The sequence below is a fragment of the Paroedura picta genome, chromosome 3 (genome assembly GCF_049243985.1).
Source record: "Paroedura picta isolate Pp20150507F chromosome 3, Ppicta_v3.0, whole genome shotgun sequence".
Lineage (NCBI taxonomy): Eukaryota > Metazoa > Chordata > Lepidosauria > Squamata > Gekkonidae > Paroedura > Paroedura picta.
Genome location: NC_135371.1, coordinates 97,043,554 through 97,058,050, shown reverse-complemented (window position 1 = coordinate 97,058,050; position 14,497 = coordinate 97,043,554). Strand labels below are relative to the sequence as shown.

General features: G+C 43.4%; 1 protein-coding gene across 1 annotated transcript in view; it reads left to right on the top strand.

The window, feature by feature from the left end:
* The window catches only part of NR3C1 (nuclear receptor subfamily 3 group C member 1), an 88,320-nt gene that overhangs the window by 47,064 nt on the left and 26,759 nt on the right, over positions 1 to 14,497 (top strand). The window contains exons 5-6 of the mRNA XM_077326947.1: positions 4,393 to 4,671; positions 7,063 to 7,207. Coding sequence (XP_077183062.1) covers positions 4,393 to 4,671; positions 7,063 to 7,207 — 424 coding nt within the window. The remainder of the gene's footprint in view (positions 1 to 4,392; positions 4,672 to 7,062; positions 7,208 to 14,497) is intronic.

The following is a 14,497-nucleotide window of genomic DNA, read 5'->3' as shown; positions in this document are numbered from 1 at the left end:
GAAAAGAGTGTGTGTGTCCACAGAGCACGAGCTGCTCTCATCCTGCTGGTGCTGTTTCCCCAAGACACACACACTGCTCCAGGCCTGTCTCCAGCACGGTTGTCCTGTAGGATTGTTGCTGTGGAAGAGTACAGTGATAGAGTTCTGCTACTGGAGTTAGTGAATGGGTGAAAAGTGCTGAGCTCCACCAGCTGTGTGGATTGATATGTTTAATCATTGTCTACTATGGACTCCCTGCAGTGTCATTGGGAACCCCCACTTTGAGAAATGTTTGCCTAAAGTGCTTCCAAAGTGTTAAAAATGCCTGTGGGTATCTTGGGGTTCTAATTCAGCTGGATGCCGATTTTGATTTTTTTTTTTTTCTGGATACTGAACTGGCCGAGCCCGAACAATCCCAAAAATATTTGAGATTTTTTGAGACCGCCTGATAGTCATAGTTAAAAGGCATTTAAGGGGACTGTGTTCCCTTTATATTGGAAACAATGGGGGCACATTCCTTGGGGGGGGGTGTAGAATCAACCCCCCTGGTCCAGTTTTTTTTAAACTTGGGGGATGAGGAGAAGCAGCAGCAGCTCTACCTCAAAAACAGCCCTCCTTCAGAGCCCCAAATGGATTCTCTTATTATACCCTATGGAGACCATTTGCTGTAGTAGTCCCATAGACTGTAATGGAGCTGGGGGGTGGGAAGGAGTAGGGTTTTTTTTTAATATTTACCAAATCTAAATGTCATACTGGTATTGGGATTCTGGAATATCAAGTAATGATCATATTTTGGGAGTTTGGTATACCCAGACCAAAAAATAGCATTGGTTGTTGGAGCGGGAGGGGGGGGGTTCCGCACACTCCTACCGCTAAATTTGGAAGTGGGATGAGCTGAAAATTTGTTCCAAGCTTCTTAGGCAACAGCCTTGATTGGGTAAACAACTGAAATAGTTGGCGGGATGTGCTATTGTCAAGCAGTCATATTGTCAATGAGCCATATGTTTTGGTTTGCTGTTACTCTCCAAATTGTCACGTTTCCCCTCTTTTGAACCAAACAATATAAAAGAGTGACAGGCCCAGAATACTTACCGAATATAGCACGGCATCTCTAGCAGTCATTTAAAAAGTGTTGGTTTACTGTGGTTTGATGTGTTCTGCTACTTTAAAATATACTACAGTGCTTCAGGTCTATCACAGGGGGTTTAAAGCCCATTTTTTAATGTGATGAATGTGCTTTTTATATAAAGGTATGGCAGTAATCTGACTGCCATCAGCCTTCAGTTCTGCTGTCTAAGGAGAGTATGGGAGCCGACTATTAACTCATGGGAACATTAACCGATTGACCAGATATGTTTATGTGAAAATGTTTTTTCTAAAGCATATTAACAAATGTTTTAAATATTGTCATGTTTTTCTGTTACTATTCCCTATGATTAAAGAACACTCAACATAATCTGAAGTGACTGTGACTACTATGCATGTACAGTATAAAGTGTAGACCAGAAATCAGAATCATAAAATTGGAAGAGACCTCCAGGGTCATCTAGTCCAACTGCCTGCAGAATGCTGGAAATTCACAATTACCTGCCCACCCACAGTGACCCCAATTCCATGTCCAGGTTATACCCCCTCCCCCCCAAATAAAAAAGACCAGAATCCCTGGTCAGTCTGGTGTGGGGGAAATTCGCCTTCTGACCAAAATGGCGATCAGCATTTCCCTGGGCATGCAAGAAAGGGCCACAAGAGCCAAGCATAGACAAAATCCCTTCTGCCCACCCACTTCCAATCTACACAAGGTAATGTTAGGATAATTTTAATGGCAGTGGCTAACAAAATGTCCCAACCAAAAGGTGCAGTGAAATTATTTGATGAACTGAAAAATGACCAAATTTCATTTTCAGTCTTCAGCAATTCCATATTCCATGTATTCCTCAACATTAATGGGATCAGTTTTCTTGTGCTGCTTTGTCCTCCCTCCATTGTAATTCTTATAGTATCATTTCTCATTGTTGATGTTATTTCTAACACAAATTAATTTGAATTAGAAAACTAGATCCACACATTGACCAAGTTGTATTATCTTACATTTTCTCAGCAGTTGCACTCCTGAACTACCAAAGAGCATATTTTGTGAAATACTTAAGAAAATATAGGTTGTTTTTCTTTATAGCCAGTATTAAACTCCAAGGTTTTCTATTTCTCCGACTGACTTTGGACTCTGTCTGACCCTCACATGTATGAATAACATTTTTTGTTCAGGCCAGGCAGCTTAGGTGTAGAATGGAGGGTTTTGTAATGGTGTCCCTTATCTATTCATTAATTGAATGCCATAACTAAGGTCTCCAAAAGACCATGATTTAAAGGTGAGCATTTTCATAATGCTTCCTCCCTCCCACCCAAAATATTAACTGTGTTGACTCACATGAGGAGTATGTGTAATCACGGGACTCATGGTTCCTCTGCAGGGAATATATGCTGGCTTTAAGCTATGGCAGCTGCTGCCAAGATAATAAAGCAGTTGAAATGGATGGTATATTACTTTCAGCCCTTCTGTTGTCTAGTATGAACTGTCACTGACAACACAGCCCTCAACAGAGTTTGACATTTTAAAGCCTGTAGACCTCAGAAAATTTAGAAACATGGGACTTTTTAAAAATTACACTGTTAGGCAATCTGTTCCAGCTCTTACCATTGTTGCTTTTAACTGTAATTCAATACTTAGTTTTCTTTCTTGCCCTCTTTGTATTCTAATTGCAAAGCAGAGCGATGAATTTAAGTTTGGCTTTATGTATTGAAAAAATATTGGAAGATACAATTTATTAAATTTATAAAAGGCATTCAGGTGACATAGTTACTGTGGAAACATTTTTAAGAAACCGTATTAGTGAAGCAACATTTTAAGTAGTTCATCTGGCTTCCATAGTTCAGTTACAGCAGCAGGGAGTTGCCAAGGGGGGAAAAATCATCTTTGGCCCAGCTGTACTAGTAACAAAAATTTCCTGGCTTTGGTGATTCATGTCTAGAACTGCACAATGCATGCACATATATGCATAATTCCATTGTGTATATTTTATTTTGTTGACTTTTTGCCAAATTATGCTGTAACTTATTTTTCTTGTTGCGATTTACTATAATGGGAAGACTAGTTTGAAACCACTGGATTCTGGGCCCTTCACAGGTTTAAGATTTGTATTAATCCTCATATATACTGCTTTCCTTTGGTTGTTGTTGTTTACTTTATTCCCAGCCACTCCCGGAACAGTGGTGGGTTACAAATATGTCCAGTAAAAACCCCAATAAAACCCATTAAAAATGGACAAGAAAGCAACAAAAGCAACAAAAACATGGCGACATCACCTACTCAACCTTCACCCACCCCCCTCCCTAACCTTCAGGGGGAAAGAAAGAGGGTCAAGATGACACTGACCACTACAGGGGGCCACGCTGATCTTCCTCACTGTCCCCGGCTTCAACCATAGACCTGGCGGAAGAGCTCCATTTTTCAGGCGTTACAGAATGCCAAAAGGCCACAGCTCACCAGGGAGCTCATTCCACCAGGTCGGGGCCATGACCGAGAAGGCCCTGGTGCTGGTCAAGGCCAGGCGTGCTTCCCTGGGCCCAGGGACAACCAGGGGCCCAGGGCATAGGCAATAGGTGGTCCCTCAGATATGTGGTTCCCAGATCGCACAAGGCCTTAAAGATTAAAACCAAAACCCTGAACTGGATCCGAGTAGCAGCTGTTCACCAGTGCAGCTGCCTCAGCATCAGCTGGATATGGGCCCTGTACGGTGTTCCTGTGAGGACCCTAGCAGCCACATTTTTTACCAGCTGTAGTTGCTGGGTCAGGGACAAAGATAGGCCCATGTAGAGCGAGTTACAGAAATCTACTCTGGAGGTGACTGGTTGCATGGATCTCCGTGCCCAGGCGTTCAGGGGACAGGTAGGACGCTAGTAGCCAAGCTTAGTGAAGATGGAAAAATGCCTGGCCAGCTACCTGCTTGACCTGTACCTCCATATTTAGCGAGGCATCAAAGGTCACACCCAGATTCCTGGCCTGGGGCACAGTGGTAAGTTGTGCCAGGGTGGGTGAGCGTGCTTCCTGGCCCATCCCCTACCTCCCAGCCACAGGACCTCTGCCTTGGAGGGGTTGAGTTTCAGACAACTCTGCTCAAGCCATTCAGTCACTGCTTCCAAACATCTGGCAAATGTTTCCAGGGGGGAGTCTGGTTGGCCATCCATGAGGAGACAGAGCTTGTATTTAATCCAGAGCTTCAGCTTTTGTACATACAAATAACATTAAGAAGTCAGAAGCTGGAAGCCAAAGTGAAGAGAGGTGGCATTTGTTGTCTTAACTGCATTTTCTAGCTTTCTGCTTTTGACTGACTGACTTTTTTTGGAATACTTCCTTAGCTCGAAAGACTAAGAAGAAGATAAAAGGAATTCAACAGTCCAGCATTACTGCAGGGAGGGATACTGCTGAAAGTCCTGTAAACAAAGCTGTAGTTCCTGTCTCTTTACCACAACTTACTCCTACTCTGGTCTCCCTGCTGGAAGTCATTGAGCCAGAAGTGATGTTTTCAGGCTATGACAGCACAATTCCAGACACAACATGGCGGATAATGTCAACTCTCAATATGCTAGGAGGAAGGCAAGTGGTGGCTGCAGTGAAATGGGCAAAGGCGATACCAGGTAATAGTTTCTATAATATATATGTACTAGGGGCCAAACCCATTGCATTCAGAAATACAATGGGTACTAGATTTGGGGAGTGGGGGGTTGGAAGAACTCTGTAGACAGCCTCTCCCTCCTCCCAGGACCTGGAAAGGCTGCAGGCAGCTGTTAGGGAACTCACCAGCCGGGGCAGCTCTCATGCAGCAGTAATCTGCAGACTCTGAGCCTCGGACAGTTGTGGAAGGAGGAGGGGGTGGTCAGGGTGGGGGGATGGAAGGCGATTGGCTGGCCGCTGAACAGACAGGCAAGCTGGTTGGAGGAGGAGGCACTCAGGTACAGCCACCCCGAGTGGGTGTTAAGCGCTGATTAACACTTAAGCCATGAGACACATTCCTCCTCCAAGCCCTTACCAGAACTATATTATGTGGAACAGATAATGGGTGCGTTATAGATAGTATATGTGATTGTCAGGCATCAATTGTATTCAACTGCAGTATATGCTATCATAATGGAATAGTTGTAAATTACCTGAATATTACCAAATAAATCCTGAAGAATCATAGTATGTTCTGGTGGTATGCTGTGCCCGAAGGATTAAAACTAGGGGAAAAGAGGCTTCTTCATAGAAATGTTGTTCATTTATTCATTTATTTATTTCTATTTTTAACCCAGCATTCCCGGCAAATGCCAGCTTATGGTGGCTTACAACATTTCTAAAAATACAAATTACAGTATAAAACAATATAAATCACTATCAACTCTAAAAATAATAATTAAAACCATTATAACTAGTATTTAAAATAACATTAATCATAATCAACAGCAATTAAACACAACAATCTGCAGCCAGATAAATGTACATTGATGTGTAGTAGAAAGAATTAGAATACAGGCTCATGTTTCTGGTTTCGAGGAGGAGCCCAAGATGATCTGGTGGTGAAAAATGTTTTATTATCTTGTTTTCTTATATTGTTCCTGCAACATTTTCAGTTTAGGAAAAGAGCTTTTGTCTTTTATTTGAATTTTCTTTAGAGTGTTTATGACTAGCTAATTATTATTATTATACTAGAAATTAAGCCCGCTGTGAAGGAAAATACAGCAGGCGCTAGTGCGTGGGGAGGAAGAATGTAGGGAAGGAAGGTAGAAGAGGGGAGGAGGAGTGGGAGGAGAAGGCAGCTGGAGGACTCACCATGCAGGCCGGCGTTCTCTGTCTGCGTGGCGACTCCCCAGCCGGGGCAAGTGAGGCTTGGGCAAGCAGCCAATGGGGAGCCGCTTGGCCTTGGATGGGCACTTGGGGGGGGGGGCGCTTCTCGACTCCTGATTGGGCCCTCCGAGTTTTTATCCCGGACAGAGCCCACCTTATCTCCTCCCACATTGCCCTTACCCTTTTATTTATTTTATATATTTAAAGATTATTACTTTATAAAATATAATTTCTTAAACATAGCTATTGCAGCTGCTTGATGCAGACAGTGAAGTACAGCACTGGAAATAATGACAGATAAGAAAACAAGCAGCATTGAAGGGTGAAAGTTTCAGCAGGAACACAAAGAAATATGCAAATACTTTTGCTTCCCATGCTAAATCCTGGTAATAGCATAGTCTATATTCAGGATTTGCCGCACTATTACTAGTCAGCATGATTGCTTACTTTTTTTCATTGTGTGTTGCCCTGAGTGTGTTACCCACTCATTTCCATGGGGTGCTCTCCTTGCTTCACCATAGCAGAGCTTTCTTGTTACAACTGTCTACATTCATAGTTAAGAACTATAAATGGGTTGCCCTCATTCCCGATCACCATCTTTTCCCTATACTGGTAATGGATTTTCTGTTGCACCTTAAGTCAGGGAATTGTGAACTAGTTCAAAGTGCAATCCCAGATGGGCAGGAATGTTAGTCTGTAGCAATACAATAGAGAGGAGTCCAATGGTGATTAATAGAATGTATTCCAGTATAGAGCCTCTTGTGGGACAGAGTGATGAGCAGCAGAAAAGCGATGTCCATGAGGTTGGGAGTTCGATCCCAGCAGCCGGCTCAAGGTTGACTCAGCCTTCCATCCTTCCGAGGTCGGTAAAATGAGTACCCAGCTTGCTGGGGGGTAAGTGGTAATGACTGGGGAAGTCACTGGCAAGCCACCCTGTATTGAGTCTGCCAAGAAAATGCTAGAGGGCGTCACCTCAAGGGTCAGACATGACTCGATTCTTGCACAGGGGATACCTTTACCTTTTATTCCAGTATAAGCCTCAACCTAATGGATGCACATGATCTGCTTCTGAACTGAGCTTTGACTCACAAATGCTTATGCTACAATATATTCTGCAGGTCTCTTAAGCACTAAACATCAAAATGCTAATTGGAATCAGTTGTGACAAGAAGTGTTATAGAACTTACATATTTCTTTTAAATCAGGATTCAGAAACTTGCACCTGGACGACCAAATGACCCTTCTACAGTATTCGTGGATGTTTTTGATGGCTTTTGCTTTAGGATGGAGATCATATAAACAGTCTAATGGAAGCTTGCTGTGTTTTGCACCGGATTTGATCATTAATGAGTAAGTTATATTGGAGCCTTTTAACTGTATTTCTAAAGCATGATTAAACCTCTGGAAATATTTCCTGGCATAACATTTTATATTCTTCTAACTGGCTACACAGTAATGGTACAAATCCTTAACCTTTAAAATCTGTTTCCTATCTTAACACCGCCCGCGGCGCTGCGGACTAAATAATGCGGTAAGGGCAGGTGGGGAGGAGCTAGGGCGGCCTCTGTCCAGGATGAGGAAGGGTGCTGATTGACCCTTCTTCGGCCTGACAATTGGAGGGCCCTCCGATTGGCCGCACGCCAGCAATTGCGAGCCACGCACAGTGCGGCTTGCCGTGGCTCACTTGCCGGCAGCCTGCCAGCTCAGGGGCCGCGCACTGCCCAGCTAGCGCCTGCTGTATTTCAGCTACAGCGGGCTTGATTACTAGTATAATATATTTTTAAAATAAATAAATTGTACAGAACTTCATGGAATAGGAGAAATATTTACCCTAATAGGTGGGGAGTTTGGTTTGGGGGGGGGGGCTATATTTTTCCAAAGAGATATATGAATATAACTAGGGGCAAAGCCCGTTGTATCCAAGAATACAATGGGCGCTAGAGCTTGGCAGTGGGAAGAGGAAGGCGAGGAGTTGTCCAGTCTGTAAGGGTTGAATGTGTGTCTTGTGCGGGAGGTTGTGATGGTGTAGTGGCAAATGATGGCATGGGTGTGGAGATATAGGTGTTGAGAACCTGTGGTTTGGAATGTTCGTTGAGTATGGGAGAGGACTGACCTGTGGGAATTGTGGCATAGTGGTTACAGATGAGCATTCCAGAGCCATGTCTTCAGATATGTGAAGGGAAAATCAGACTGGAAACTCTTCTTAGGGGGAGATTACATGGCAAGCAATTTCTCCCAGTTCTGCGTCATTTCCCTTCTTGTGTGAATTAGGCTACAGACACCGAAATGCCCCTCTGCCCTAATACACATGGGATAGTCACAGTACACAGGTGTCCACCCTGTTTGTTCTGTCTCCATTTTTTCACTGTTGATAAAATGTTATGTGCTCACATTCTTTCATGGTTGCTCCTTAGAAGAAGAAGAACTGGATTTTTGTACCCTGTTGTTTACTACCCAAAGGAGTCTCAAAGCGGTTTACAAACACCTTTTCCCTTCATCTCTCCACAATAGACAACCTGTGAGGGATGTGGGGCTGTGAGAGGTCTGAGAGAACTGGCAATGGGCCGCAGTGACCCAGCAGGCCTCAGGTGTCTCAAAACATTTTCCAATCGTCTTCCCTTCCTCTCTCCATAGCAGACTCCCCATGTGGGTTAGAGAGCCTCACATGGAAGCTGGCAACCCTAAGAGGAAGTCTTTCTGTGCACAGCAGTCTTGACCTTAGTAAGGTTTTTTATACTGTTTTTTTATTTGCCAGGCCAAGATTGAAAAAAGTAATTACCATTTTAGGCTGTAAATATTTATTTAGATCTTCCTGCACTTTCCAGACTCACAGGATTGATGCTAGTCTGTCTGTCTGTGCCCCAAAATACAAACAGTTGCTGGTAAGGGCTGGCCATAGCCCATAGCCCAGGAGGGACACACCTGCACCACTCCCTCCCAACTGCAGGCAAAAATGGCTGGACTCTAAGGCATAGTACAATTTTGAAGTCCCACCTCCAAACCTCCAGGAATATATCCAACCCAGGGCTAGCAAACCTCCAGGTTGGGCCTGGAGAGCTCCTGGAATTACAGCTCATCTGCAGAGTATAAAGATCAGCTCCCCAGGCAGAAAGGACTACTTTGGACAGGGTTGTGGTAGAGAAGAAACATTTAAAGCCTCCCACACAGGTTGTTGTTGAATTGAAAGACTTGAGGCCTACTGCACAGGAGTTTTGTGCAGATTAAATAGGAAACAAAAGAACCTCCGCAACAGCATCCAGTTTCGTCTGCAGAATAACACTCTGCAGTGGCCTCAAATCTGCAGAGAGTTGCTTGGCTGTGTCTAACCCCCGGCCAGAGCAGTATTTTAAGTGAGAAGGGGCTTTTCTGCAGCCTCCCTGTCAGCCAACTGTTTGGCAGAAGGGGGAAGTCCCCCCCCCAAAAAAAGGAATGCCCACATCCATGCCCTCAGGCTCCCCTGTGTTGCTTTCAGAAACGCCTCCCTCCCCTCAGTTAGGGGCTGTTAAAGGCTCCTTCCCAGGAGTCCTGAAGGGAGGGGGAAGGGAGCACACTCACCAGCCTCCTGTCAGCTCTGTCAGGGTTCTGAGGCAAAGTTACAGTTGGACGCGAAAAGTTGGGGCGAAAAGGGCTGGTGCAGCCTGTCCAAGCTTCTGTTCTCATCCTCCTTGGCAGGCCTACTGACTTCCTCTCCCTGCAGTTGTCAGGAGCAGATTGGCAGCGATGTCTCCAGGTTTCCCCTGAGGGGGTGGGCCCTTTCAGAATTTTGGCCCTGTCAGAACTTTGGCTTTGCACCTCCCGATTGGCTGGAACTGTGGTCTGTCCTGGTGAGAGTCCAGCACCTTCCATTTGGGCTCTCACCTGACTGGCTAGAACTCTTGTCTGTCCGGGTGAGGGTCCAATCAGACTGGCCCCGCCCACTCCCCGCCCACTTAGGCCTTAGTCTTTTATGTTTATACGGCAATAGCTGTATAAAGATTAAATCTGAATCTGGCATAAGTCCATTAAGACTGAATGTCTGCCGTATAATATTTAGGAGTAAGAATTCTATGTCCTGTTGTTATCACTTTCTCTAAGTAGAAAGAGCCTGTAGGTTGTAAAGGGGTCCATAGGTACACCGAAGAAGGAAAAACACTGAAGATTTCAAACAGTTCCTGGATTTCAAATAGTTCCTGTCCTCCCCCCCCCCCCTCTCTTCCACTCAAGGCTATTTCTTTGACTAACTTTCCCTGGTACCTTTGAGCCAATGGCCTATTGATATCAAAACAGTAATATAAGGAAAGGCTGTAGGATTTTGCCACTATTGTATAATAAACTGATTTTGGAGGACTCAACCACTGAAGAAGTCACTGAAAACGGAAATTATCTGGGAATGATTATGGTTATTTCTTCATGTATATAAAAGAAATTGTATTGGAATTCAATATATACATTATCACAAGAATATTGCCTTGGAAAGGTTCATTCTTTTTCTGTTTAAAGGCATAGGCACAAAAATTGCAGTGGCGTATCTGGTGCCTGTTCTTTAAATCAACTGTTCCCAACCCCCGATCTGTAGACCGGTACCGGTTCGTGAATCTTCAGCTGCTGCCTCGGAGGCTGCCCTGCCACTCTGCCGCCGGCTCACCTTTGGTGCTCTCCTGCGGCCATCATGGCGTGGCATTGTGCAGCTGCTGCTGGCAGCGCCCTCCAGTGGGCAGCGGGAAGTCAGGGGCATCGGCGGGGAAATAAGCAGAGCAGGGGCTCAGGCGGCGGCGACATCCCTCGGCAAAAGACTACCTTCCCCCCCGGGCCTCAGTAAAATTGTCAAGCATTGACCGGTCCCCGGTGATAAAAAGGTTGGGGACCACTAAATAACTCCAACATTTCAAATACATTGGACCAAGGGGTCCAGTTCTGTGGGCTCTTGAACAGGGGTGCCCCCAGCCATCCCTCCATTATTTTCTGTGTAGCTTCTTTCAGGACAAAAGGCATGTCTGCAAGCAGTAATCACTGGTCTAATACCTCCCATGAAAGAACCAACAACAAGTCCAACAGAACTTTTGCAGAACTCAGTAGAACCCCAAGCTAAACAGAACCAAAATAAAAACAGAAAATCTCTGCAATCTGCATTTTTGCAAATCCATAAGAACCAATTTCAGTGTGCAGATGCCTAGCAGAACCCAGGGACACTGTGGCAGAGTGAGCCCAGCAGAAATAATTATCTTGTCAAACAAGAGAATTTCTGCAGTAGAAATTGAAAGGGGGGCCCAAAAGAACAAATGGCACAGTGCCCAGTAGACTCCAATGCCACTGTAGCAGCACAAGCTCCACAGGACTAATGTCAAACCAGAGAATCACAACAGAACAAATCCAAGCAAGAGATAGAACCTTGTAAACCCAACAGAACAAATGGCAATGTATACAATGCCCAGCAAAACCCATTGCCATTGTGGCAGTGCAAACTCAACAGAACTAAAATGGTACCAAAGCAGAATAAATCCAAGCATAGATCAACACTGCAAAACGCAAAGAAGACACAGAACAACTCTGGCAAAGAAGGAAGAAAAATCCCTTTTGAAACTGACAAATACACTTGAAATTGACACAAGCAGTCTGGCAAGTTCATAAACACTGTAGAGAAGCTCCTTGGGGAAGGAAGACTGGACATTCCAAAACAATATGTGGTAGTGTAGACATGTAGACAGTCTTTTGAAGGTGGGAATCTGATAGAATCTTCCCCAGGACATGCTTGAGGGAAAGGAGTTGACTCTGGCAAGAAGGAAGGGCCTCCTAACCAAATGAGAATCCAACTGATACAGATAAGCAGGCAGGAGTTTATAGTTGCATGAAATGTCTCAGAATTGTGGGGAACAGGTATTACATGGGATGGAAGATAAAATTTGCATTTCTGTATCCTCAAGTCTATGCAAAATTCCTTGAAAATGTCTTTTTTCACTCAGACCCATATCAGACCCACTCAGACACAGTATCGAGCTCAGTATTTTTCAGTTTAAGTAAAATTCTATTGTACCAACTGGAAATGTACGGGTGGCACAAAAGGTCACATAGCAGGCTACCAGAGTAGGCTGAGAAATGAATTCTCAGCCAATATTTGAAGGTCAACGGCCAAGTTTTCAAAGCCAGGTGTTGCTGACTTAATTCAATAAGGATGGTTCGATTTGCAACATTTTGGGTACCTCAGATAAGGATCCTAAAAACATAGAATGTAGAGACTGCAATTCATTGTTAAGGTCAAAGATTCAAATTGGAATGCCATATGAAATTTGCAGCATGAATTTCATAGAATAAATTTTTAATGCAGCTGGAATATTTTTATTCCCCTTTTGAGCTCCCAGAATGAGCTCCTGGAAGAGTTGCGGGCCCTGCGGGAACTTGCAGCATTCCGCAGGGCCTGCAAGGCAGAGCTCTTCTGCCAGGTCTACGGTTGAGGCCGGGCAGCAAGGAGATCATGCCTCCCCCCTCATAAATTGGTGGTAGCAAGCTCCATCAGCAACCCTCCATCTCCCTTTTTAGATGGGATGTGGGACTTAGTCTAGGATTAGTTTTTCGCCACAACTCTTAGTCAATAGGCTATTTTATCTGTATTAGATTTATTGTTTTTAGGAGTTTTTGAGGATTTTTGTGATTGTGACCCGCCTCAAGCCACCGGGGGAGGTAGGAAATAATAATAATAATAATAATAATAATAATAATAATAATAATAATTTGATGTTAGAATTTAGTAAGGAGAGCTAGAGATGTTTTCATGGTTTTTTTGCTATCTGCTTCCTACGATGTATCCATCAGTTGTTAAAAGAGAAGTTGAAACCAGGGTATTTGAAATGGGACACTTGTTCAATACTGTGCCAATCAGTCTTCCATGAATATTTATAGTGGGTTCTTGCACAAACTAAGATCTAAGTTTTCTCAAAGTTTATTTCCAATTTATTGTTGTGACAATAGACCATAAAGCCACGCAGGTACTGTTGGAATCCTACACATCATTTAGACAGGATGATGGTGTTGTCAGCAAATAAATGTAAAGGGGTTAATCTTTTACCCAAAATGGCCACTTATTGACTGCAGAAAACCAGGGAGAGCATGCAAAAATAGATTAAACAATTGGGAAGCTAAACACCCCTGTTTTACCCCAATGTTAATGGGGATTTTCTTGGTTAAGTTGCCAGATGTTAATTTGATCTGACAGTTATTATCTAGATGCATATTTCTTATCTTAGGAGAAATAAAAAACGAGGATCGATCTGGAGTTCAGCAAGTTTGTCCCAGAGTTTATCTCTGGGGATGGAATCAATGGCCATCTTAAGATCTATGAATGCCACAAACAATTTTACATCCCTTGGTCAGGAATACTTCTAACTAAGAAACAACAATACGGCACAATGATCTAAGGGGGAGTTTCCTTTTTTAAAAGCAATTTGTTCGGGACCAATGATTTTATTAGAGAAAACCCAGATGGTAAGTTTTAATGCCAGCAAGTTCACCCCAAACAGAAAGTAAGCTGATGTGGTAATAATTTGAGGGACGATATATCTTACCTTTTTTATAGATTGGCCAGATAATGGCATTTAGCCAGGATCCTGGTAACTGGCCAGAATAATTCATCTGAGTGAACAGTTTTGCTAGGAGAGGTGTCTACCAGTCTACATTTTGTATTAAAAGCTTTGGCTGGAATGCCATCAGGACCTGGAGCCTTGTGAGTTTTTAATATAGCAGTTAGTTTTTTTACCTCCTCAGGTTCCACAGGAGACAACAGAGGTAGGTTGGAGTAGTGGTCTGCATGGTTTCAAAGAGGCTGACGGGAAAGGGATTTAAAAATCCTAGAAAAGTGATTTACCCAATCAGTGAGAAAATTTCTTGGGAGTTTAATGCAGTGGTTAAAGCTTTCCAAAAAGGATGGCTATTGGTTGAATTTAATGCAATAAAATGAGAATCCCATCTCTTCCTAAAGAAAGATGTGTTTTTTGATTCACTTTGGTTTGGTATTCCCTCTTTAGGATGAAATGACATTTTCTAAAATTGTATTGTTGAACAAGGTTAAAAACTTCCCTCAACTTCCTGGTCAATCCCAAATATTGCTGGGATTTTGGGGGACCATTTTTCAAGTATTCCCAAAGAATTCCTGGATATGTTTTGGATGCTGAATATTCCCGAAAAATACCAATAGGGGTTTTTTCAGGTATATTTTATGCCAATAAAGGCTTCTATATCTATCTTCAGGTATATTTTTGACTCGGGTATATCTGAAACGAGATAACAAGACTGAACATCGACATTTTAGGAATCAGTGAACTAAAATGGACAGGAATGGTTGAATTTAATTCAGATGACCATCAGGTATACTACTGTGGACAAGAATCTCGCAGAAGAAATGGAGTAGCCTTCATAATCAATAAGACAGTAGGAAAAGCAGTCTTGGGATACAATCCCCAAAATGACAGAATGATCTCAGTTCGAATCCAAGGCAAACCATTCAACATCACAGTAATCCAGGTCTGTGCCCCAACCACTGCTGCTGAATAGGATGAAGTTGACCAGTTCTATGAAGCCCTACAACACCTTCTAGAAGCAACGCCAAAAATGATGTGCTTATCATCATGGGGGATTGGAATGCTAAAGTAGGAAGCCAAAAGATAACTGGGA